The sequence below is a fragment of the Schistocerca nitens genome, chromosome 2 (assembly GCF_023898315.1).
Source record: "Schistocerca nitens isolate TAMUIC-IGC-003100 chromosome 2, iqSchNite1.1, whole genome shotgun sequence".
Classification (NCBI taxonomy): domain Eukaryota; kingdom Metazoa; phylum Arthropoda; class Insecta; order Orthoptera; family Acrididae; genus Schistocerca; species Schistocerca nitens.
In genome coordinates this window covers 120,705,997-120,732,823 of record NC_064615.1, presented here as the reverse complement: position 1 = coordinate 120,732,823, position 26,827 = coordinate 120,705,997, and the positions used below count along the sequence as shown (strand labels likewise).

General features: G+C 44.6%; 1 protein-coding gene across 8 annotated transcripts in view; it reads right to left on the bottom strand.

Moving 5' to 3' along the window:
* LOC126235804 (leukocyte elastase inhibitor-like) overlaps window positions 1–26,827 on the bottom strand; it is a 188,533-nt gene that overhangs the window by 145,724 nt on the left and 15,982 nt on the right. For all 8 annotated transcript variants that reach the window (XM_049944625.1, XM_049944631.1, XM_049944630.1 and 5 more), the window contains exon 2: window positions 7,183–7,272. In XM_049944625.1, the coding sequence (XP_049800582.1) occupies window positions 7,183–7,272 (90 nt within the window). The remainder of the gene's footprint in view (window positions 1–7,182; window positions 7,273–26,827) is intronic.

The window sequence follows — 26,827 nt, the reverse complement described above, 5'->3', positions numbered from 1 at the left end:
CAGTCCAAATTGGCCCAACAGAGCCAGAACACAGAGTTTTGCCTGTCTTAGTTTGGCAGTATGACTTTGTCTGCTTGCCAGCCTTTCTCTGTAGCCATGTCAATTTGCTTTGTGCTCTTGTGAAGTAAAGACAGCTGTGGCAGTCTCCATGTGTGCCAATGAAGAACACCATTCTGTTACTCCTTTGCTGTTGTCTGAAGGTGTAACTGGAGAGAAAAGTGTTTACCAGTGGATTGGATAATTCAAAAACAACCAAATAAACATTAAGAATGAGGAGGGAGCAGGACATCCTACCACACTCACTACTGATATTAACACTGTGTAACATGATTTTGAATAACCAACAAGTAATGTTAGATGAAGTGGCAAACCAACTGCACATAAGCCATGGTTTTGGATATGATACCATCCATAACAGGGTTAACTTTTAGAAAGTCTGTACCAGATGGGTCCCAAAAGAATTTAATAACATACACACGTGCATTTGCATGAGAATCTGTCAGCAGCTATTGGACTATCATGCTAATGAAGGTGAAATGTACTTGATATGATCATCACTGGGTATGAAGCATGTGTTCATCACTTCAGACTAGAAAGAAAATGGCATAGGATGCAACAGAAACACTCTAGATCAAACTCAAAACAAATTCAAAAATCTACTCTCCGCTCTTAGTTCCTTGTGGAAACACAGCAGATGATTATGAAACATTACCTAAACAGAGGTCAACAGTAAACACTCAATGTTACAGAAATATCCTTCATTATGAGCTGAAGTCTGTAATTTGAATCAATCATGGGACATTGTCAAGTGGCATTTATTTTTTCACAAAAACACATGTGCACATATGTACCATTATCACTAATCAGACTCTTCAGAATATACATTTTGAGGTGTTGGAGAACCCTGCAGAATAGTTCTGATCTCATCCCATCAGATTTCTATTCATTTGGCCCATTTAAAGATTAATTGTTAAGGGTATTAGAAAGCAAGTGCAATGATGGACCAAATGAAAAGGAGGGTAACTATTGAAAAATGATATCATTGTAAATTTTTTACTGTTGCAATAAATTAGAAAAACGTTGTGCAGATACTTTTTGAGCTAAGCTTTGTACTTCACAAAGACCAGTATCATCTGTCTATATGTGGGCAATGTAAAGATCTGTTTAATATAAATACTATAATTATGTGGAATGTATGTCCCTAAGTACAAATATTATGATAAAATGTAGAAATAATGACTCTTTGAGGAGTTCTTTGTTTCTTGAATATCTGGGGATTTTACATTTCTGGCATGGTGTCCATCAGTTGCCTATCTTACATTGCCTTAGGCTTTTGTATAAGAGTGCAAAACTCCATTATGAACTAAATAGTGGTGTAACTACCAACACTTGCAAACACATAGATGTAACAGAAATACAATTAGTGGGTCATGGAATGATATCAACAAGAATACAATGAATGTAGTTTACACAGCATGAACACATTTAACAACTGAGGGTCCACAGGTCCAAGCATACCCTTAAGACGATGCTATCCATATCAAGTGTCAGTGGTGCAGCCCTGTGTATGCACGGCAGACCTGATGGCAGGAGTCAGTAACCAAGCTACCCCTGTGACTGCATTGGGTAGTTGTGTGTGGGCTATTTGAATGTCAATGTGTGCTATGCTGCCCATAGTGGGTTGACGTAGGTCTGCTGTGGAAATGTGCAGTACCCAGTGGGTTACTACACTCCTCCTATGCAGGGGGAAAGCGGGGCATCACTGTTTATCATGCTATGACTGAAGAGAAATCCATGGCATCTGTTAAGGCATCAGAGGCAGCAGTTGAAGGCAAGAAAAGTTCTTGACCCCCACAGACCAGCATGCATGGACAAAAGTGTGGGGGATGAGGGCACTCTCACTGCCTGTGAACCCTGGGACAACCAGTTGACAGGACCAGTGACAGGGGAGGTGAGAGCCATCCAGGGTAAAGAGTGCTGGCATGGGCAGTGATGATGATGGATAGGAGAGGAGATGCTCTGGCAACAGAGAGCCAGCTTCTGTCTTTGCTGACGGCAGCACCTGCTCAGCACAATGGAAAGCACCAGCACTGGTCAAAGGAAGCAAACCCACTGTTGGTGCTAATGAAGCCTCAACTACTGGGGCAGGCAGGCACAACCAGATCTGCTCAATCACTGGAGTGACCAGGGCCAAGAAGAATGATACATCAGACCCACAACCCAAAGAGGGGCCATTGAGTCCATCCTGGAGTGCAGCTGGTTCCGTTGGTGTGCCACGAGTTAACCTTCGGTGAGAACCATGAAGATACCCTGACTGTGCTGTTGTGGATGATGGCCAGAATCCAGTGAGAGAGTGTAAAAAACACTGGCCCAGAGGACATAATGCTGTGAAAACTGGCACCATTGGAGGACACCTGCCCAGCAGCTAGAGGCTGAGCAGTGTTCATGGCTGACAGCCATGCAGGAGCTCAGCTGGACTAACCAAGGGCTAATGGCCTCTTGGGGTGCACACCCTGCCAGGAAATTTCATGACCCAAATAAACAAAGGAAAGCTGGAAAAAGTGAGACTTAGTGAGATTAAATTCGAGCCCTGTGGCCTGTAAAACAGTAAACAAAGAACAGAGTTTCCATAGGTGATCCTGTGTGGAAGTACCTGTCATGAAGATATCATCAAGATAGTCAATGCAATGAGGGACAGTCAACATAAACTGTTCTAAAAAATGTTGAAAAAGATAGCAGACACACTAGTGACCCCAAACAAGAGGCACGGATTTGATAGAGGCCGAAAGGTGCTGTAACCTCAACCAACTGCGCTGATGCCTCATCCAAAAGAAACTGAAGGTAGGCTTCAAACAAGTCAGTTTCTGGAAAGAATTGACCCCCCAGCCAGCTTTGTGCCTGTGCATTAATAGTGACCTTAAAGTCACCACATAGCAGAAATTGACCAGGTGGCCTCTTTATGATCTCTTAGAGTGTAGCCCATTCACTTAAGGAAATTGGTCTAATCCCTCCCAACAATGTCAAGCAATCCACCTCCATCTTAACCTTGTCCCTTAAAGATACTGCCATCAGCCACACCCAAAAAAAGCAAAGGTGGGTGAAGAGTTTGAGGGGGTGATGTGTGCTTGAAATTGTTTGTACAACCTAATCCTGGGGCAAACAGATCTGAAAATGCAGAACACAAGGAATCTAATTTGTTATACAGCAACTGGTCTGACACCAGATGCACCGCATCCCTAATAGAAAAACCAACAGTAGCAAAGGCCTCCAACTCAAACAAATTTTCAGTACTCACATCATCAACCTCTAAGTACATCATAGAATGGACAATTGACCTGTAAACTGTGTCAGCCATGAATTGGCCGAGAACAGGCATCTGATGTTTCTTATATCTTATCAATCAACACTTGATGAGTGCCAACATTTGGGACACTAGCCTGCTGTACATCTGTGAGTTGAGTACTGATATGGCAGGCTGGTGTTGACTTGCAGGAGATATGGCATATCCGTCACCCACACTTCAATGAGAAGTTTACCCTAGCCTGCAGACAATGGCAAACACAATACTGAAACAGTGTAAATAGCAACAACTACTGATTCCCGTGATGACTCTTTGGGAGGTTGAGACTGACATACTGCTGCTATGTGATATCTTTACAACAATTATGGTATGAGACCTTCCACTTGGGGCTGGCCACCCACTTATGCTGTACAAAACAAGAGTGGTATGAAGGAAGTGACATTCACTATTCTTGCTGCTGAAGACGTGTTTGTTCACATAGGCCCAGTTGGCTCATTTGTACTGCAGCTGCCAACTCTTCCTCCAGTGCACTGGTCTCCATGTGCTGAGGTTACATACTGTCAACATCAGCAACATTACTCCAGGCCTCAAATTGGTGGCTTGAAGCATGGAATACCTCGAACAACAGTGCGATATTCGAAACCTCTTCTTTGTGACATTGGTAAAATTCAACATGCACAGTGACCACAAGCATATGTTTGTGGCAACAGGAGGGCTGCAAACTACACATATTGTCAAAAGAAAGCAACACAGGTTCTTGCAGAGGAAATAACTGGCACCTTAAGTGATGCGTATGAGGGGGTATCCATGATAAGAAAATGGCCTCACAGATCTTGTATCAGCCATCCAGAATGGCATGAAAGGCTATATGTGTTTGCTTTTGTTGCAGAAGTGACTGGAGTAAAGACTCCATGGAAAAACCAAAGGACAGAAAAACCACAGAATTTGAAACACATGAAAATTCGATCCTCGATGTCGCAACTTGTGTCCTAACTAGGAACACAATGAAATACACAGCTATGAAAAAAAGATACAGTTTATTTCGTCAAGTAGTGACAACAAGAAACAATGAAATTAGTTTACATGCCGCAAACACATGTAATAACTAGAGCCCAGAGGCCAATGTTGCCCTGATAAAGATACTATTACCGTCAGGTGTTGCTGGAGTTGTGCTGCATATGCACAGTGGACCAAGTGATGATGTTAACTGACTAGGCTGCCCCTGGCAGCTGCATCAGGTAGTTGCAGGAACACCATTTGAATGTTGGCATGAACTACACTTTCTGCAGAGACCCGACTTACATCCTGCGTGGATAGTAGTTGGAGTAAGCAGTGGTTTGCTACAAATCGGGATGCACTGTCTATACTAAAATTGGTTTTATTTAGTATAGAACAGGGGTTTTAAATCCTTGAATAAACACTATAACATAATTTGTAGAATGTGACACTAATGAGAAATAGTTTAATATTTTTCTCTTTGTTAGATTCGCAACTTTTTTTTTTTTTTTGTCTGTGAGTAACCTGTAAAACTTCTGGCTACATAATACAGAATAAAGAAGCAAAGCTTCTATGGATATTAATGTCTGTTCTGATTATGTCAATTTTGTTATTGGTATATATTGTTTATTAGTAACTACACAAAACATTAATGAGCAAATGTAATGGAATCATTGTCTGACAAAATTCTTGCCTGGAAGATTTCAGTCTAACGTCATGGATACAACAAATTACTTAAGAGTATGTTACCCACTTATTCTCTCTCTCTCTCTCTCTCTCTCTCTCGCTAGATATATATATATAAAAAAAAACAAGGATGAGGTGACTTACCAAATGAAAGTCCTGGCAGGTCGACAGACACACAAACAAACACAAACATACACACAAAATTCAAGCTTTCGCAACAAACTGTTGCCTCATCAGGAAAGAGGGAAGGAGAGGGAAAGACGAAAGGATGTGGGTTTTAAGGGAGAGGGTAAGGAGTCATTCCAATCCCGGGAGCGGAAAGACTTACCTTAGGGGGAAAAAAGGACGGGTATACACTCGCACACACACACATATCCATCCACACATATACAGACACAAGCAGACACATTTAAAGATAAACGTCAAGGAAAGTGACGTGGGATTTGGAGTAGGACCAGGTGAATCTGATGGAACCAAAGGAGTTGAGGTTGGAGAGGAAATTCTGGAGTTCTTCTTCACTGTGAGTCCAGATCATGAAGATGTCATCAATAAATCTGTACCAAACTTTGGGTTGGCAGGCCTGGGTAACCAAGAAGGCTTCCTCTAAGCGACCCATGAATAGGTTGGCGTACGAGGGGGCCATCCTGGTACCCATGGCTGTTCCCTTTAATTGTTGGTATGTCTGGCCTTCAAATGTGAAGAAGTTCTGGGTCAGGATGAAGCTGGCTAAGGTAATGAGGAAAGAGGTTTTAGGTAGGGTGGCAGGTGATCGGCGTGAAAGGAAGTGCTCCATCGCAGTGAGGCCCTGGACGTGCGGAATATTTGTGTATAAGGAAGTGGCATCAATGGTTACAAGTATGGTTTCCAGGGGTAACAGATTGGGTAAGGATTCCAGGCGTTCGAGAAAGTGGTTGGTGTCTTTGATGAAGGATGGGAGACTGCATGTAAAGGGTTGAAGGTGTTGATCTACGTATGCAGAGATACGTTCTGTGGGGGCTTGGTAACCAGCTACAATGGGGCGGCCAGGATGATTGGGTTTGTGAATTTTAGGAAGAAGGTAGAAGGTAGGGGTGCGGGATGTTGGTGGGGTCAGGAGGTTGATGGAGTCAGGTGAAAGGTTTTGTAGGGGACCTAAGGTTCTGAGGATTCCTTGAAGCTCCGCCTGGACATCAGGAATGGGATTACCTTGGCAAACTTTGTATGTGGTGTTGTCTGAAAGCTGACGCAGTCCCTCAGCCACATACTCCCGACGATCAAGTACCACGGTCGTCGAACCCTTGTCCGCCGGAAGAATGACGATGGATCTGTCAGCCTTCAGATCACGGATAGCTTGGGTTTCAGCAGTGGTGATGTTGGGAGTAGGATTAAGGTTTTTTATGAAGGATTGAGAAGCAAGGCTGGAAGTCAGAAATTCCTGGAAGGTTTGGAGAGGGTGATTTTGAGGAAGAGGAGGTGGGTCCCACTGTGACGGAGGACGGAACTGTCCCAGGCAGGGTTCAATTTGGATAGTGTCTTGGGGAGTTGGATCATTAGGGGTAGGATTAGGATCATTTTTCTTCGTGGCAAAGTGATACTTCCAGCAGAGAGTATGAGTGTAGGACAGTAAATCTTTGACGAGGGCTGTTTGGTTGAATCTGGGAGTGGGGCTGAAGGTGAGGCCGTTGTATAGGACAGAGGTTTCGGATTGGGAGAGAGGTTTGGAGGAAAGGTTAACTACTGAATTGGGGTGTTGTGGTTCCAGATTGTGTTGATTGGAATTTTGAGGTTTTGGAGGGAGTGGAGCTGGAAGTGGGAGATTGAGTAGGTGGGAGAGACTGGGTTTGTGTGCAATGAGAGGAGGTTGATATATATATATATATATATATATATATATATATATATATATATATATATATATGTGTGTGTGTGTGTGTGTGTGTGTGTGTGTGTGTGTGTGTGGGTGGGTGGGTGGGTGTGTGGGTGTGTGGGTGTGTGTGTGTTGACTATTCCAATGAAGACTTTGTCTAACAGTTACATTATTTAGTGTCCTATCACCATTAATGCTGTGATATTCTAGTGTGTATTTATCATTCCATAGATAGAAATATCTATCACCAGGTAACAGTCCAGCTGAATTGACCAGGATTTGTGACAAATTGCTCACATGCAGGTAATGGAAGGAATTAAACAATAAATTAATTTCATAATTAGTAACTGACCTTATAAACATCAAATGTAAATTTTTGATTCCCTTTCTGTACAACCTCCAAAGCAGTCATTTTTCCTTCTTCTGACATGTCTGCAGACACCTGCAAAATAGAAAAAGTGCAATTAAACAACCAGTTTACTAACTGACACTCTCAGCTCTGGCAATTCAACCTTTACAGTAATGTTTGAGTAGAAAATTATGACCATGAAAACTTTGAATGCACTCCAAGCGACATAATTAATACACGTATTTTGATTTTTGAACTTGTGGCGACAGTCGACTGCCAGTAACTTCACTGGCGAAGCGCAGAGTAAGAGGTCTTTGGGGACTCGAGCTTCTTTGGCAGTCCCGGCTGCGTCTTGATGAGTGATACACGTGTTTTGAAATTGTGCATTGTTTTTCTGGTGCTCATGTAAATATACAAACCGTAATAAAAGTGCCTTATCGTAATAAGTTGGGATTTTTGGTGCGGTGACAGTCACTATAACCATAATACCCACATTGGTGACCCCGAGTCGCGAAAATACGTCGCAGTCGCTCGCTGTGTATCACCGGTTTCGCGCCAATAGACAATGTCGCAGCCTCCAGTTCTTACGGCAGTGCACGACGCCGCGACCGCAGAATCGACATTCGACTGTGAAGCGCAACGCTTCACCCCGTGTGCCACTAATACACCGGGAATGTTCGTATCTCCCGTGTTTGCCTCGCCTGGCCGGACGACTCTAACCTCTGCCGGCATACCACACCGGGCGCTGTACACATCATCGCAGACACCTTCTACGGCATTCTACGCTCAACAGAATGCCCCTTCAGCACAGGACCCCGGAAACCCCGAGTTTCTACCGCACAGCATGGACCACGCAGCTGGCCAGTTTCTGGGTCCACATGCACGGCTGCCGTTTAACGTGCCCCCATTCGCGCCGGTCGAAGGGACACTCGCGCCAACCGCGCCGGACCATTTATACGCCTACCCGTCCTGCCGCCCCGCGCACATCTCGGGCGACGCACCTGCCGTGGTTCCGCCCCGTCACTCGGCGCTCAATCGCGATCTCGCGCCTCTGCTCGAGATTCCGGCTGCGCCGGCAGTTGACCCGCCCGCGCCTTCCGCACCGTGCTTGTCGTGTGGCCGCACAGATTCCGTGCCTACATGGACCGGATACCACGTCTCGCCAACACAGCTAACGGACGTTCAACGCAACACATCGCCTGCCACTGAGGCACATTTTGCACCAGTGAACACCGTGCAGAATCCCCGTGCGTTTCGTGCCCCTCCTGCAGCCCCGCAAACACTGGCCCCCGGCCGCTTTCCGAAGCTGCCGCCGTTACAACTGGACAACCCAGTGACGTGGTTTACCTTGGTGGACAACATGTTGGACATACACGGTATTGCGGACGACGGCACCCGTTTCGTGTGTTTAGTGAACCACCTGCACGACCACCCTGATCTCATCAGTGACTTATTGCTGAACCCTCCTAAGAGCAACAAATATGCCTCTGCTCGCGCATTACTTATCGAACGCCTCTCTCGTCCGCCGGCCGATACTATTCACAACATAATTTACGACGAGACTTTAGGCGACAGAACACCCTCACAGCTGTGGCGACGCTTGCGTGCACAGGTCGGTACCGAGATCCTGCCGAACTTAGCGCTCTGGGCATTGTGGTTGGTGAAGCTGCCACAAGAACTACAGTTACATTTGCTTCCACATACCACAGCGTCACTCGAGGATAAACTACGGCTGGCGGATCAGGCATACGCCATTATTCGACACAGCACAGTGCCTAACACCGCCGAGGTTGGTAACCCTGTGTGTATACTTCCACCGTCGGGCGGTAGAGGTCGGGCGCATGCGTATCGCGGACAGCACACGGAACAGCAGCCACCTAGCGGCCAAGACCGGGAACCGCCAGCGGGTCGGCAACAGCCGCTCCCCACCCCAACCGGGCTAGCACCTGCCCGCCCCGCCTTCCCCCCGCGTGACGCTTCGGCGGGCGGGACGAGTATAGCCGATTCACGCATATGCTGCTTCCACACCACCTTCAGGGACGCCGCTCGCAACTGCCGTCCGCCCTGCGCGTTCCCAAACGCCGCACGCGGGCCGCAGTAGGCGCCACGGCCCGCGGATACAGGCAGGGGCGCCCACAGAGATTGCATTCTGTCAGATTCCCCACCCCACGAGGACGTCTGTACGCCTTCGATGTAGGTTCGCGCCGGTATTTTCTCGTCGATACCGGAGCAGACGTTAGTGTCATACCCCCCACATTTTCTGTAAAGGACACGACATCAACCAAACTGTCCCTTCAAGCAGCAAATAAGTCGACACTTCGTGTCCAGGGTTTGGCCAAGTTACCTATTGAACTCATACCTGGTAAACAGTTCACTTGGTCCTTCTACGTGGCTGATGTCGAAGATCCAGTATTAGGCATCGACTTCCTTTTCCACTTCGGACTGTCTCCAGATCTTCAGTCAGCCGCATTATTGCACCACGCCTCGTCCACGCACATTGCATGTTCAGACGCCTCTTCGGCCCCCCCTCCCCCTCGGCTCCCCGACGACCTGGGAACAGCTCCCATCAAGTGCTCTTCATCGGCAGACAGCCTCACGATTTCCACCGCCCATCTCCAGCCTGAACGCCCTGCAGTCGACGACCTCCGTCCTCACAACGTCGAACGGAACCGTGCCAGATCATCGGCTACGCAAGCCCTCATCGAGGCACGACGCCTCGGACAACGCCTGCCAACGCCGCCACCACCTGACACCGGAGATGCACCTCGTGGAACTTTGCTGACACCGAAGCAGACTGCTTCCCTGGCACATCAGGTTAGTGACTCTCGTGTGCTACCGATCCCCGTTCACGACGGGCCCCAAATGAGTTCGCCAGCCAAGCTGAACGCTATTACGAATGGCACGACACACAAAATTGTCACGACAGATGGGCCTCCAGTGCGCCATAAAGCGCGCCGGCTGCCACCACATAAACTACGCCTTGCTAAAGCCGCGGTGGAGGAACTTCTAAGGACAGGCATTGTTCACCCATCGGACAGTAACTGGTCCTCCCCCATACATTTAGTTCCCAAAAAGGACGGCACTGTGCGCCTGTGCGGCGACTATCGTCGCCTCAACGCGTGGACGGTATTAGACAATTACCCGATACCTCACATACAAGACTTTGCGCAAGTACTTAGCGGAGCATGCATCTTCAGTGTCTTGGACTGCCGCAAGGCATATTTACAGATACCAATGGAACAGAGTGACATCCCAAAGACAGCAGTAATCACACCTTTTGGTCTGTACGAATTTTGTTACATGCCTTATGGTCTCAAAAACGCGGCCCAAACTTGGCAGCGTTTTATAGACTCACTTCTTTTTAACTGCACATACTGCTACGCATACCTCGATGACATACTAATTTTCTCCCCCTCTGACAGGGAACATGAACTCCACCTGGCCATGATACAGGACTTACTGACACGTAACGGAGTCGAGATCAATAATGATAAGTCACAACTCCGCTGCACCTCTGTCACTTTTCTGGGGTACACAGTCTCCTCGGATGGTATATGCCCCCCACAGGAGCGGGTTGACTGCATTCGTGAGCTACCCCTCCCAGTGTCGTTTCGCGAATTACGCCGGTTTTTAGGAACTGTCAATTTCTACCGTCGTAACCTGCCGATGGCGGCAGCAATTCAAGCCCCTTTGACTGATGCATTGGCCGGAAAACAAACCTCAGGCAGTCGCCGAGTACCGTGGTCTGACAGCATGGTGAGAGCTTTTGAAGACCTTAAATCAGCTTTAGCACGTGGTGTCACTCTCGCCCATCCTTTGCCAGATGCCTGCATCTCGATTACAGCGGATGCAAGCGATTTCGCAATCGGTGCAGTCCTACAACAGCATGTCAATGACACGACTCAACCACTCCGTTTTTTTTCCAAAAAATTATCTACAGCTCAACATAAATGGTCAGCATTCGACAGAGAATTGCTTGCAGTTTATGAAGCTGTAAAATATTTCTGCACAGACATTGAAGGAAGGAATATAACAATCTTCACGGACCACCGCCCCCTCGCGGAGGCTATCCGTAACCCCGCTACTGACCTCCCTCCACGTAGGTTCCGGCAAATGGACTTAATTTGCCAATACACAACAGACATCCGTTACATTCGAGGGTCAGAAAATGTGGTGGCTGACTACCTATCACGTATCACTGCAATTTCATCCCCCATTAATTTCGATGAATTGGCCCACTTACAGGACAGTGACACCGAATTGCACAACCTCCGACAGGACCCAGATACTTCCCTTCAGATCGTTTCGTGCAACCTACCGGGCTCGGCCAAGCCACTGTGGTGTGATACATCCACAGGCACCGCTCGGCCTATTGTCCCCTCTGCGCTGCGTCGCCAAGTGTTCAGTACCTTACATAACCTGGCACATCCCGGCGCTAAGGCTACTACGCGCCTGGTTACAGAACGCTTCGTGTGGCCAGGTGTGAAGAGGGATTGTCGTACTTGGGCTCGTGCTTGTTTACAGTGCCAGCGCAGCAAAGTTGGCAGGCACACACAACCCAGTCTCGGTAAATTCGACATCCCGAAAGGCCGCTTCCGTCATGTACATGTGGATCTCGTAGGACCATTACCCGTGTCGGACGGTTTCAGGTATATCCTGTCCGGCATTGATCGCGTTACACGTTGGGTGGAGGCAATCCCCCTGCAGGACATCACAGCAGATTCCGTAGCACGTGCATTTGTATCCTCCTGGATAGCTCGATTTGGCTGTCCTACATCCATCACCACCGACCAGGGAAGACAGTTTGAATCCCTGCTGTTTAACAAACTCTGCGTTCTCTGTGGGGTGGATAGATTCCGCACTACGGCTTACCATCCCCAGAGCAATGGACTGGTCGAGCGGTGGCACAGAACACTGAAAGCGGCACTCATGTGCCACGGGGGTGAGTGGTATGATGCCCTTCCCTGGGTTATGCTAGGAATACGCACGGCTTACAAGACAGACCTCCAGGCTTCACTCGCAGAGCTCCTGTATGGCGAGACCCTAGTCCTCCCCGCAGAGTTCGTCAACGACGAAGCAATCGCCGACCTGTCCGACCTCCCCATGCTAGTTGAACGGGTCCGGACACACATAGCCGCGATCCGTACGCCTCCTCCACGGCCACATACCCGCCCTCGCGTGTTCAGGCATGCGGCTCTGGACTCTTGTGAGTTCGTTATGTTACGGGATGACACGGTCAAACCGGCATTACAACCACCCTACTCTGGCCCACATCGAGTAGTGTCTCGCAGGGACAATACTATGGACATTCTCATCAGTGGTCGCCGGCAGACAGTTTCCCTCCAACGTGTGAAACCAGCCTGGACGATCGAAGAAGCTGTAACACACCCCCCCGAGTCGAGTGTTCTTCCATCAGATGGTGACGACCCCGATCCCACACAGATCACCCACCCCCCTGCGTCCCACCACGATCGTATGTGCACCGAGCCTACACCCGAGGGCAACTCAGCGGTTGTGTACGATGATATGCTACCCTCGTTCCAAACAGGCACTGCGTGTGACAATCCACAATCTCAGGCTCAACCTCATGTTGCGTGTGACATTACACCGTCCCAAGTGTTGGTACCCAATACCTCCACAGAGTGTTCCAATGTTTCTCCTCAACTACGTTACTTTTCGCCCCCACCCCCCCTAGTGCATCCTACATCCACTGTCGACGAAATTTGCATCGCCATCAACGCCTCCGAGTGCCAACGTGACGAGCTTTCCTTGCAGCTCCACGAGGGATCCATCTTCATTCTCCGCATAGGGGACACTTCACGTGGGTCCACACCCACGTCACACATCACCATCCTGCGCACAGTCCCTATCCCAAATGGGGTGGATACGGCTGCCATAACCGCAACGTTCAGCACCGACGGGATGCTCAAGATTCGCATCCCCCTCTCCGCCGGTACTGCAACAACATCTCCTGTGCCCGTCCAGTTCACGCGCGCAGGTCGACCAGTACGCCCCCCTCACTGGATGGTGGACTATACGAGCGCTAGTCCACCCTGCACAGACAGTATGGACACTTAGCACACGCTGCTATCAACCAGCGAGCATCCCACAACGCCACTACACAGGAAGACACCCATGTCCGTCCCCCAGTGCTCCGCACTCCTGGGGGGGGGGGGGGGGGGGGGGGGCTCTGTGGCGACAGTCGACTGCCAGTAACTTCACTGGCGAAGCGCAGAGTAAGAGGTCTTTGGGGACTCGAGCTTCTTTGGCAGTCCCGGCTGCGTCTTGATGAGTGATACACGTGTTTTGAAATTGTGCATTGTTTTTCTGGTGCTCATGTAAATATACAAACCGTAATAAAAGTGCCTTATCGTAATAAGTTGGGATTTTTGGTGCGGTGACCGTCACTATAACCATAATACCCACAAACTTAACAAACACTGGGTTATTGTTATTGTTTGACAAAATTCTTGCCTGGAAGCTTTCAGTCTAACATCATGGATGTAACAGAGATTACATAGTAGTATGTTATCCACTTATTCTGGTCTTGGCAGTGAGAGACAGTAGCCACGTGGGTGGGTTGTGTTTGCATGAATGTGTGCATGTTGACTAATCCAAGAAAAGGTTCTTTCGCCAAAACCTTACTAGTTCAGCAGTCATTAGCTCTTTAAAACCCTCTAATTCAGCTGGGCATGATGGCCTAAATATTAATGTTTTAAAAGCCTGTAGCCAAAATGTCTCTGTACCTCTGTCTGTAGCAGTCAACAATATAATAGAATCAGGCACCTTTCCAGAGAGACTAAAAATAGCACAGGTAACACCCATTTTTAAGAAACGTGACAACAACAAAATAGAAAACTACAGACCAGTCTCAATCCTTCCTGTCTTTTCCAAAATAGTTGAGAAAGTTGTGTACAACAGGATTATAACCTTTCTTAACAAACACAACCTGATGTTTGAAAATCAAAATGGATTCCTAAAGGGTAAATCAACTAGCACTGCAGCTGCTCAACTAATTGAAGAGGTGTTAGTGGGTATCGAAAGCAAGGAACATGTGGCAGGTGTATACCTAGACCTGGAAAAAGCGTTCGATTGTGTGAATGTTGACATCCTGTTATACAAGCTATGGAACATGGGCATTAGGGGTGCTGCTTATGACCTAATAAAGTGTTATATGAGCAATAGAAAACAGTTGGTTCTACTTAAAACGGAAAGTAGTATCTACGAACCAGAGGTCACTTGCATAAAATATGGTGTGCCCCAGGACTCGGTGTTGGGCCCCCTTCTGTTCTTGATCTATGTAAATGATATTAAATATTGTACTATAAATCCCAAAATTGTTCTGTATGCCGATGACACGTCCATTGTGTGTAGAAAGGAATCATGTAATGAACTAGAGGCCGAGTGTAATAATGTGACAAAAGAAATTGTTCAGCTTTTTAATGAAAGCCACTTAAATGTAAGCACCAATAAAACATGTTTTATGGAGTTTAAGAAAAGTAGTTTGAATAATGAAATTAAATTATACATTGGCAACGAATTGGTAAAGAAAGAGTCAAGTGTAAAATTCCTTGGCATAACAGTCCAATGCAACCTGAAATGGGACACACATATTGACTCCCTAGCAACTAAGTTGTCAAAAAATATATTTGCAATCAGTACTATTAGCAATTTCTGTAGAGACACTGTAGTCCTAAAGACTGCATACGATGCTCTTTTCTCCTCTTACTTGAACTACGGTATTGAAATTTGGGGGCAACAACCAAAGCTAATCTAGATAAGTTACTCATTCTCCAAAAAATGGGTGTGAGAATAATCTGTGGAGCAAAATATAGGGAATCTTGTTGCAACTTGTTTCCAAAAACAGAGATGTTAACTGTTATAAACACATACATTCTAAAAGTCATATTGCTTGTGAAAAGACTGCACCCAAACACTTATTCAGATTTCCACCAATACAATACTAGAAATAAAGAAAGATTTTACATTGGCAGCCACAGAACAGCACTTTACAAAAAGGGGCCTCAATATGCAGGTATAAAATTAGCTAATGCACTGCCTAGTGTGGTCATGGCTCTTCCTACAATTAAACTGAAACATCAGCTTAAGAAATTTTTAGTAAAACACCCTTTCTACACATTAGAAGAGTACCATACTTATATGAAGAACAACAAATGCTTTGTGAAATTTTGTGAATAGAAATCAGTAAACATCTTATTGTAATTTTGTTGTAAATTAATGATGTATTCAGAAGAATGTGTCTTGTGTATTGATCAAATACCTTTAATCATTACAGTTTCTTTGTACATGTGCAGTGTACCATTCAATGTTGAATAAGCTATTATTATTATTATTATTATTATTATTATTATTATTATTATTATGTGCCAGTCTGCAACTCAACATCCACTGTATAGCAAGTACCAATCTATCCTTTTCCTAATATTGTCATTTTACCAATGATTCTGATATTTCTATTATTTTATTTTATTACATGAATATTTGATGGGACACTACTGATATGTATATTTTCAACTTAAACTAAGCAGCTGTTACTTGAAGGCTCAAGAATTGCAGTTTTCATTCAGTGTCATCACAGACACGTGAAATTGATTTTTAAAGTGTACAATTAATACTTTTAAATAAATGTCAAGAAACCCATTTGTTACAGTAAACACATATTGTTCATTTCCATCACCATAAAACAATAGATTATACTGGTTCATTTATAGTTAATAAAAAGAACTACTCAAAAAAATTTTATGCCAGCCTTATGATTTGCATTTTTTGTGCACATATAGTTAATTTCTTTGTCAAATTTATTTTGACTACAGAAATCCATGTCTATAGCTGCCTGTGTAATGGAGGTAAAAGTAAACCTTCATTCTCAATGGAGATCTATGGAGTGTGTTGCGTTTCCAATCATGAACAGGACACTGCAGCTCATGTCCACTGCTCAGTCAGTGAACATGCCTTTATATTGATGACATAAATGACTTTATTAAATTGGGAAAGCTAATCTTATTTGCTGATGACACCAGCATATTAATAACAGCTGCTGACAAAATCTCATTGGAAGTAGCAATAGATAATGTAATGTCCCAAATTAGTAGCTAGTTTCAAAAAAATAAAATAATAATAAATAAAGAAAAAACTGTCTTTATGAATTTCCACTCTTCTCCACATGTGCAAAACTTTGTTACAGTACCATACCTTGAAAATATGTTTCTGAACTGGGTTACTGACACTAAGGTTCTAGGCCTATGGGTACAAGATAATTTAAAATGTGACTGTCATATGAAAGAACTTGAGAAAAAACTTTCAAAAGCTTGTTATGCTCTGCGTGTGTTAAGTAAAAGTGCAAGCAAATCAACAGTTATTCAGGTGTATTATGCATACTTCCATGCACTACTTAGTCTTCTGGGGAAATTCAGCCATCAGCATAAAGATCTTTAGGATGCAGAAAAGAGCAATCAGGGCTATCTGCAACCTAAGAAAACTGGAAACATGTAGACCACATTTCATCCAGATGAAAATAATGAGCCTGCCGAGCCTTTACATATATGAGTGTATCCTGTTCGCAAATGAGTATACCAAACTGGACATCTTCAACAAAGTAAGCATATACAGTGTCAAAACACAAGAAACACAAATGATATCCACATGTCACAGTGTAGAACAGCACTGTACCAAAAAAGGGTATCTCAAATAACAGTTCAGCTATATAACAGCCTACCCAGTGATTTAAAATTGCAGCAACATAAAAATTTTTTTAAACATAATCTTAAGTCATTTCTATTGGAAAAACGTTTTTACTCCATAAAAGAATTTTTAAATTACAAAAAACAGCCTTGTAAACAATGATTATGTGATAATGGTTAAATTCAAATTGTCACTTGTAATTTACGATTGTTATCTGTAATTAATTTTGTCATGCTCTCTCTCTCTATATATATCTGTGTATCTGTGTGTGTGTGTGTGTGTGTGTGTGTGTGTGTGTGTGTGTGTGTGTGTGTGTGTGTGTGTGTGTGTGTGTGTGTGTGTGTGTGTGTTTTTCTACTTTTTTCGCAATTTTGACTTGTCCTATATTCAATGTACTGTTTAAGTATGTAATGAATCAAATGGATCAATGAATGAATGAATGAAAGAGTAATTTAAAGCTTAGGCCACACAAACACTGCCAATTTTTAACAAGAAAGTTTGTCAGGATCACACTCTGACTACATTATTGGCACTGCCACAGCGATATCATTTGAACATTCAGCCACTACTGAAAGACATGAAATATTTAAGATCAACCTCAAAGTGGTTACAAGCAGCCAACAAAATCAGCTGATGAACGCTAGCTACAAATTATTGCTCAAAGGTACCTTGAGCGGAATGCAACATAACGCACATGTCTTTCTGGATACAATACACAACTGTCTCCGTACAGCCAATTTGACCTGCAGGTGTCCATTATGTGGATGTGGAAACATCTGTAATGGAACCTGGAGTACTGAGTTCAGAATTTTTTGATGCCTGATGACTGCCATAGATGAGTGTGCCAGTATCACGCATGGATGTCAGATGCCTGTCGTCACTGCCAAGATTAATTTGAGAGCTGTGCAGCTGAGGTGGAGCAGGTTTCGTGGCAATTCTTTGTATTGCAGGGAACCGAGTTTTACCAGAGTGGTTTCCTCAAACTGATTGCACACTACGAGAAATGTCTCAATGTTAGAGGCGACTATGTCGAAAAATAGTAGTGCATAATGTCATGTTACACTTGCAATTGTTTTTGGCAATAATGTTTCTGTGTGAACAATAATGATGGAACTCATTTTCAGAACGTCCCTCATATAAAGTTATAAGTAACATAATTTTCTGAACCAAATACTTTCTGTAAAATCATTTGAGAATGATTGCAGGGTGCATGCATCTCAATTCTGTCAGCACACCACGTGGCTAACTGGCAGCGCCAAAAGCAGAAAGCAGGCAAACATGATGTCTCATATATTCTGGCTTGCCCACAGGTGCGGGTCAACACCATTCGTCACCGTCAACCGGCTACCATTGTGTGCTGGCCCATTAGAGAACAAGGGAACATTCCCTCGGCTAGTTGAAGCTGCCTCACGAAGGTCTCCGCTATGCAGATAACAGTTTCTTTCGATGTACACCCTTACCTTAAGCATCCAGCCTACTTAACAAACAGCGTACCCATAAAGGCCGATTTCTCTTTTTCATTCTAACTTGAGTCACTGTACAATGTAATAGCAAGAGAGCCGCACTCACTTCCACTAGCTTTTGTTCGTCCATTGTGTGGCTATAGTGTGGCCCCACATAAACACTTCTGGTCCAGAAATGTTTTGTTGGAAACATTACTCGGCAATAGTGGCCGATAATGTGGTAGCACATATGACTGCAATTCGCACGACCATAAAATTTTTGGGCAACATTGTCGGAATATATTGCAGGCAGCATGCAATATGTATTGCTCAAGTAAACATACCTTAAGGGTACAGATATTGAACCTCGCCAGTTCTCATATCTGGTGGACTGGAGGCCACAAGTGGGGTGTGTAGTTTTGACGCTTGAATCAGTCTGGTCCAGCAAGTGAGAGAGCCTACCGAGCAGGTCACGGGTGAGAGCAATGTGGGCAATTGTACACCAGAGTGTGGGAATTAGGGGAGAACACTGATATTTGTTTATTCGTGTCAATGTTGTACGATACAAGACAGAGCACAATATTTTAGTTTTGTTGGCGTTTGTCTACAGTCCTAGCCTGACATGAATGTCTCATATACAGTCATTAATTTTGGGTGCAGGAAAATTGCACACAGATTATTAATCATTGATATAGGTATCTTTTTGTGTGAGATCATGCTGAAACTGAAAACAATGGCCAATTCGAGTGTACTTGTGAAAATGTCTGGATGAACATAAGGTATTGTAGCGACCTCGTGCTATAAACACAAAGTATAATAAATTCAGTGTCTTATTTTTAAAGTCTGTACCGGTGTCATCTTTAGGTCATTCAGGAAAAGAAGGGGAGATTTCTTTGCGGAAAAAAAATTAATTTAAAGAAAATGCCGCTCATCTAACAATTGCCCAAATATTACTTTGCGCTAAAGAGAAGACTTTGGAAAATGCTTGCTCTTGTGCATCTCAAAATGAACAAGAGCTGACGGCAAATATATCTCGCACTGCTTTTAAAGTCGTACAAAATAATCAACCTTTCAGTAATTTTGATACCTAAACTCACATGCAAGTACTTAACGAAGCTAACACGGATCGCATTTTATATTCATAAAAGCGTGTACTAACATTATTAGGCCTAATCACATGAAATGAATCTCATCATCACACCTACAAGAGCTAAATCCCATTTTTCTACCGCCAGAAATCTGGTGTTCAGTAAACTGGTTGGTTCTCCACTGCAGTTGTTTCAGCCTGTTGATTATGCACGCTCTTGGTTTCTGAACGGCAGACATGTTGCTAATGATATCAATAAAGTAAGATGGCATGAAGACTACAGCAGTCATGTGCTGATGCAATTTGGAAATTTTTGTAATGTTAGGCAATGAAACTTCACTTGACTGATAAGCTGTCTGTCCAAGATATGACTTCCGTGAAGGTTGGTAAGTCCTAAAAATTACATTTCTGTTCTTCTGCTAAGCAAAAGTTACTGACCGGCTATCTCTGTGTCACAAGATAAACCTTAATCTTCTCTTTGTATCCGTCTGTTGGAAATCCAAGAAGATAAGGGTACCTTTCACATAAGGTATTTCGTCTTGGCGATGACCTCTAATGTAGAAATATTTCTATTAATGAAAACAATCAAGCAGCTCTTTAAAAGTTTAATTGCTGATACTGTTTTTATCGAATGTCTGCTTATTTCTCTTATCCGTAATTATACAGACGCTATATCAGAAGTGATGTTGTACAAGAATAATCAGGAAATATAAAAGTTGCATTTAGAGAACCTGAAGAGAGCTATGTAACAGACAGCAGTGCCTCCCGGTGTGGACATATCTGGTAAGAGACCGGTAGATACGATATCCTGCGTCAGTGAGATGATATGAAACCAGTGTACAGCTGGAGTTTTGGCTACCACACAGAACGGAGATAACTAGCACACATACCTAACGGATAGTGAATCTGGCCTGCTCATTGATATGTCTGAAATATACTCATACCATGGACGTAAGGAAAAACAATTTTTTATGTGACACCAAGTATGAGTTACCTTTGTCAGGGATCAGGGGCTCTTTTCTACGAAGATCTAATTCATATATCAGTACAAACATATGTTGATTACGTTGGACTCTTTTAGCTGGTCCTAAATACAAAGCACGCTTTGCACCTGTGGAGCGCCGTGCCACGCCCATGGAGTGTCTAACGTTGACATTAACGAACAGTAATTCTAAAACGCCATCTCCTAGTATGACTTCAGAAAATCATAGTTCATGAGATGAGCAAGATCCTCAGCCTTCCTTCAGTTCTTAGTCAAACTCGCGTATATTGCAGCTGTCGTTGGTCTTTCGCCAGTCCCTCCATTTCGTTGCGCTCGATGCAGCAAAAAACTTGAATTTAAAATAAAATATGTCGAGGTTATTATGTATTTAACTATGCAATTGCATTGTTATTAGCATTGCCTAACATTCCAGAACGAGATTTTCACTCCGCAGCGGAGTGTGCGCTGATATGAAACTTCCTGGCAGATTAAAACTGTGTGCCGGACCGAGACTCGAACTCGGGACCTTTGCCTACACAGGTAGCTTAGGTAGCTCAGTTGGTAGAGCTCTTGCCCGCGAAAGGCAAAGGTCCCGAGTTCGAGTCTCGGTCCAGCACACAGTTTTAATCTGCCAGGAAGTTTCATATCAGCGCACACTCCGCTGCGGAGTGAAAATCTCGTTCTGGAATGTTAGGCAATGCTAATAACAATGCAATTGCATAGTTAAATACATAATAACCTCGACATATTTTATTTTAAATTCAAGTTTTTTGCTGCATCGAGCGCAACGAAATGGAGGGACTGGCGAAAGACCAACGACAGCTGCAATATACGCGAGTTTGACTAAGAACTGAAGGAAGGCTGAGGATCTTGCTCATCTCATGAACTATGATTTTCTGAAGTCATACTAGGAGATGGCGTTTTAGAATTACTGTTCGTTAATGTCAACGTTAGACACTCCATGGGCGTGGCACGGCGCTCCACAGGTACAAAGCGTGCTTTGTATTTAGGACCAGCTAAAAGAGTCCAACGTAATCAACATATGTTTGTACTGATATATGAATTAGATCTTCGTAGAAAAGAGCCCCTGATCCCTGACAAAGGTAACTCATACTTGGTGTCACATAAAAAATTGTTTTTCCTTACGTCCATGGTATGAGTATATTTCAGACATATCAATGAGCAGGCCAGATTCACTATCCGTTAGGTATGTGTGCTAGTTATCTCCGTTCTGTGTGGTAGCCAAAACTCCAGCTGTACACTGGTTTCATATCATCTCACTGACGCAGGATATCGTATCTACCGGTCTCTTACCAGATATGTCCACACCGGGAGGCACTGCTGTCTGTTACATAGCTCTCTTCAGGTTCTCTAAATGCAACTTTTATATTTCCTGATTATTCTTGTACAACATCACTTCTGATATAGCGTCTGTATAATTACGGATAAGAGAAATAAGCAGACATTCGATAAAAACAGTATCAGCAATTAAACTTTTAAAGAGCTGCTTGATTGTTTTCATTAATAGAAATATTTCTATATTAGAGGTCATCGCCAAGACGAAATACCTTATGTGAAAGGTACCCTTATCTTCTTGGATTTCCAACAGACGGATACAAAGAGAAGATTAAGGTTTATCTTGTGACACAGAGATAGCCGGTCAGTAACTTTTGCTTAGCAGAAGAACAGAAATGTAATTTTTAGGACTTACCAACCTTCACGGAAGTCATATCTTGGACAGACAGCTTATCAGTCAAGCGGCTTACTTCAGTGTTAAATCTCTCTTACTTACATGGAATCCTGCTAACAACTGTGCGAGTAACTCCGAAAACTCTTTGCTGAAAAGGTGTTCTTTTCTCTTAATCCAATCTGTCATATTTTAATCAAACAATTACTTCTCCGAATGGGACACCTCCAACTGCACTTCAGTCCACTGCCAGCACTGGGCAACCATGATAACTAGCGCTTTCAGCATGTTAACTAACTCGATTACTCAGACGTATCCTGTTTGTCTTTAATAAAATTGGCACTTGCGTTACTAAATACGAAAACAAGATCTACAGAAGCTACTGTTAAGAAGACGATTGCTGACGGTTTTGGTTTACATTTTGCGTCTTGTTGCAAGGCTAGCTGCCACTGAGTTCCATTCTGCAGCCCACTCTAGAGGAGCTGTGAAAGCCGACGATCGTCTCTTGCTGTTCAAGAGCAATGTGAAAAACTGGCAGTTTTTGTATTATACACGCACTTTTTTTCCACACAATCCACTTTATGTCTATACATATTTTTTTTAAAGAGTGTAGACTTTATGCTGGAAAATGACCATACTATCCGTTGAACTAAAAACATTTTCCAGTTATAAATCTGCTTTAGACATGTGAATATATGGAAGCTCGTTGGTATCAAGTCCGGTGAATAGGGTGGATGTTCCAACAACTGTCATGGCATTCATGAGCAGAGGACGGCGCGTCAGAAGCCTTTCTTATTTCTGCGATCGAAATTATGATTCGTTGCATCATCATGGTGCCCGTTCGCCCGAGACTCTTCTAGAGCGGCTTCTTCAATGATAGCCAACTTCAGTAAAATCTTCTATGGCAGGTACAGTCGTCTGTTGGAATACTTCGCGAAATTATCGCTGGACAGTGCAGCTGCAGAATCGTACGAGATGTGGTGGTTCGACTCGTTCCCCCAGGCTGCTTTGGAATCCAGCATACTCATTTCCTGCTTCCCATGACTTGCTACTCCACACAACAGGGTGCAATTCTACACTGTGCGGTCTGGAAGTCGCACGCCGCCAATCATAGCTGTCAGATTTCTCGAAATAAAATCGTGATTTTTACTAATCTGACATTCCTAAACTGAACCAGTCGGGATTTTTTCGAAACGGACTTTCTAGAAGCTAGAAGCAACGCATACGAATATGGAACTCAAATATATATCCAACAATTACTGGTTTAATATTTTCAATAATTTTAGTGTTCGAGACCGGGTGATGAACGGAGACTGAGTGCTGCAACACTTTGGTGTTTTTGAAGTCATTTTCGCTTCCGTGAAGAACGCTGAATTCGAGAGCAAATTTCTATCTAACGACTTGACAGAAAATTCTAGTTTTTTTTTGGTCGTACGTTATTTCAGTGAAGGGATCGAAGCCATGTGTCCAACACTCTGTGACCATAATGGCTTTAAAGTGGAGGATGCCGCAGAAAAAACCGAAATACGAAACATCTGTTTCCAGAACCAATTCAGTTCTACGCTGAGTATGCGAAGGAACTTGTCCCTCTTCTAGCACCAGTGTACCGTAGGCCTTTGGAGGAACGAAGCTTTCCTAATCATTGGAAAAAAATCACAGATCATTTCCGTTTCGAAGACGTCGGTCTGTTCAGTTTTGGAACATATTTTATGCTCGCATATTACGACATACCTGGAAATCGAAAAGCTCCTCTGTAGCTTCCGAAAACAACAATCGTGTGAATCCCAGTTCGTTCTGCCTGTCCACGAAATTCAGAAAGCAGAAGATACGGGCACCAGGTAGATGCCGTCTACCTTCCCTTCTGGAAGGTATTCGATACAGTTCCGCACTGCCGCCTAGTGAACAAAATCACGAGCGTATGTACTATCAGACCAACTGTGTGATTGGATACAAAAGTTTCTAGCAAACGGAACACAGCATTTCATTTTCAGCGGAGAGAACTCTTCAGGCGTAAAATGAACTTTGCGTCTGCCCCATGGGAGTGTAATAGGACTATTACTTTCATAACGGCGGAACTTCCACATGGCTTTCCAGGGATGATGGTGTTGTACACAATGTAATGCTTTTCTAACACATACACTGATGTGGCAAAAGTCGTGGGATACCTCCTAATATCGTGTCGAACCTCCTTTTGCCCGACGTAATGCAACCACACGACGTGGAATTGACTCAATAACTCTCATTGGAAGTCCCCTGCAGAAATATTGAGGTATTCTGCCTCTATAGCCGTAGATAGTTGCGGAAAAGTTGCCGGTGCAAGATTTTGTGCACGAACTGACCTCTCGATTACACTACTGGCCATTAAAATTGCTGCACCACGAAGATGACGTGCTACAGACGCGAAATTTAACCGACAGGACGAAGATGCTGTGATATGCAAATGATTAGCTTTTCAGAGCATTCACACAAGGTTGGCGCCGGTAACGACACCTACAAAGTGCTGACACGAGGAAAGTTTCCAACCGATTTCTCATACACAAACAGCAGTTGACCGGCGTTGGCTGGTGAAACGTTGTTGAGATGCCTCGTGTAAGGATGAGAAATGCGTACCATCACGTTTCCGACTTTGATAAAGGTCGGATTGTAAGCCTATCGCGATTGCGGTTTATCGTATCGCGACATTGCTGCTCGCGTTGGTCGAGATCCAATGACTGTTAGCAGAATATGGAATCGGTGGGTTCAGGAGGGTAATACGGAACGCCGTGCTGGATCCCAATGGCCTCGTATCACTAGCAGTCGAAATGACGGGCATCTTATCCACATGGCTGTAACGGATCGTGCAGCCACGTCTCGATCCCTGAGTCAACAGATGGGAACGTTTGCAAGACAATAACCATCTGCACGAACAGTTCGATGACGTTTGCAGCAGCATGGACTATCAGCTCGGAGACCATGGCTGCGGTTACCCCTGGCGCTGCATCACAGACAGGAGCGCCTGCGATGGTGTACTCAATGACGAACCTGGGTGCACGAATTGCAGACCGTCATTTTTTCGGATGAATCCAGGTTCTGTTTACAGCATCATGATGGTCGCATCCGTGTTTGGCGACATCGCGGTGAACGCACATTGGAAGCGTGTATTCGTCATCGCCATACTGGCGTATCACCTGGCGTGATGGTATGGGGTGCCATTGGTTACACGTCTCTGTCACCTCTCCTTCGTACTGACGGCACTTTGAACAGTGGACGTTACATTTCAGATGTGTTACGACCCGTGGCTCTACCCTTTATTCGATCGCTGCGAAACCCTACATTTCAGCAGGATAATGCACTACCGTATGTTGCAGGTCCTGTATGGGCCTTTCTGGATACAGAAAATGTTCGACTGCTGCCCTCGCAAGCACATTCTACAGATCTCGAGCAATAGAAAACGTCTGGTCGATGGTGGCCGAGCAATACGCCAGTCACAATACGCCAGTCACTACTCTTGATGAACTGTCGTATCGTGCTGAAGCTGCATGGGCAGCTATAACTGTACACGCCATCCAAGCTCTGTTTGAGTCAACGCCCAGGCGTATCAAGGCCGTTATTACGGCCAGAGGTGGTTGTTCTGGGTACTGATTTCTCAGGATGTATGCACCCAAATTGCGTGAAAATGTAATCATATGTCAGGTCTAGTATAATATATTTGTCCAATGAATACCCTTTTATCATCTGCATTTCTTCTTGGTGCAGTAATTTTAATGGCCAGTAGTGTATGTCCCATAATTTTTCAGTGGGATTCATGTCGGGCAATTTGGGTGGCCAGCATTAGCTCGAAATGACGAGAATGTTCTTCAAACCAATCGCGAACGATTGTGGCCTGGTGGCACGGCGCACTGCCATCCACAAAAATTCCGTCGTTGTTTGGGAACATGAAGTCCATTAATTGCTGCAAATTGTCTCCAAGCAACCGAACATAACCATCTTCAGCCAATGATCAGTTCAGTTGGACTAGAGGAGCTAGTGCATTCCAAGTAAACACAGCCCACACCATTATGGAACCCATACCAACTGGCACAATGCCTTGTTGCCAACTGGGGTCAATGGCTTCATGAGATCTGCACCGCCGCGTGGGATTAGCCGATCGGTCTAGGGCGCTGCTGTCATGGACTCTGCGGCTGGTCCCGGCGGAGGTTCGAGTCTTCCCTCGGGCATGGGTGTGTGTGTTTGTCCTTAGGATAATTTAGGTTAAGTAGTGTGTAAGCTTAGGCACTGATGACCTTAGTAGTTAAGTCCCATAAGATTTCACACACATTTGAACAGATCTGCACCACACTCGAAAACTACCATCAGCCTTTACCAAATGTAATCGAGAGTCATCTGACCAGGCCACAGTCTTCCTGTCATCTAGGGTCCAACCAGTATGGTCACGAGACAAGAGGAGGTGCTGCAGGCAATGTCGTGCTGTTAGCAAAGGCACTCGCGTCGCTCGTTTGCTGTCATTGCTCATTAACATCTCGCCGCACTGTTCCAACGAATACGTTCGTCGTACGTCCCACACTAATTTTTGCTGTTATTTCACGCAATGTTGCTTGTCTGTTAGCACTGACAACTCTATGCTAACGCCGCTGCTCTCGGTCGTTAGGTGCAGGCCATAGGCCACTTCGTTGTCCCTGGTGAGAGGCAATGCCTGGAATTTGGTATTCTCGGCACACTTTTGACACTGTGGATCTCGGAATATTGAATTCCCTGATGATTTCCGAAAT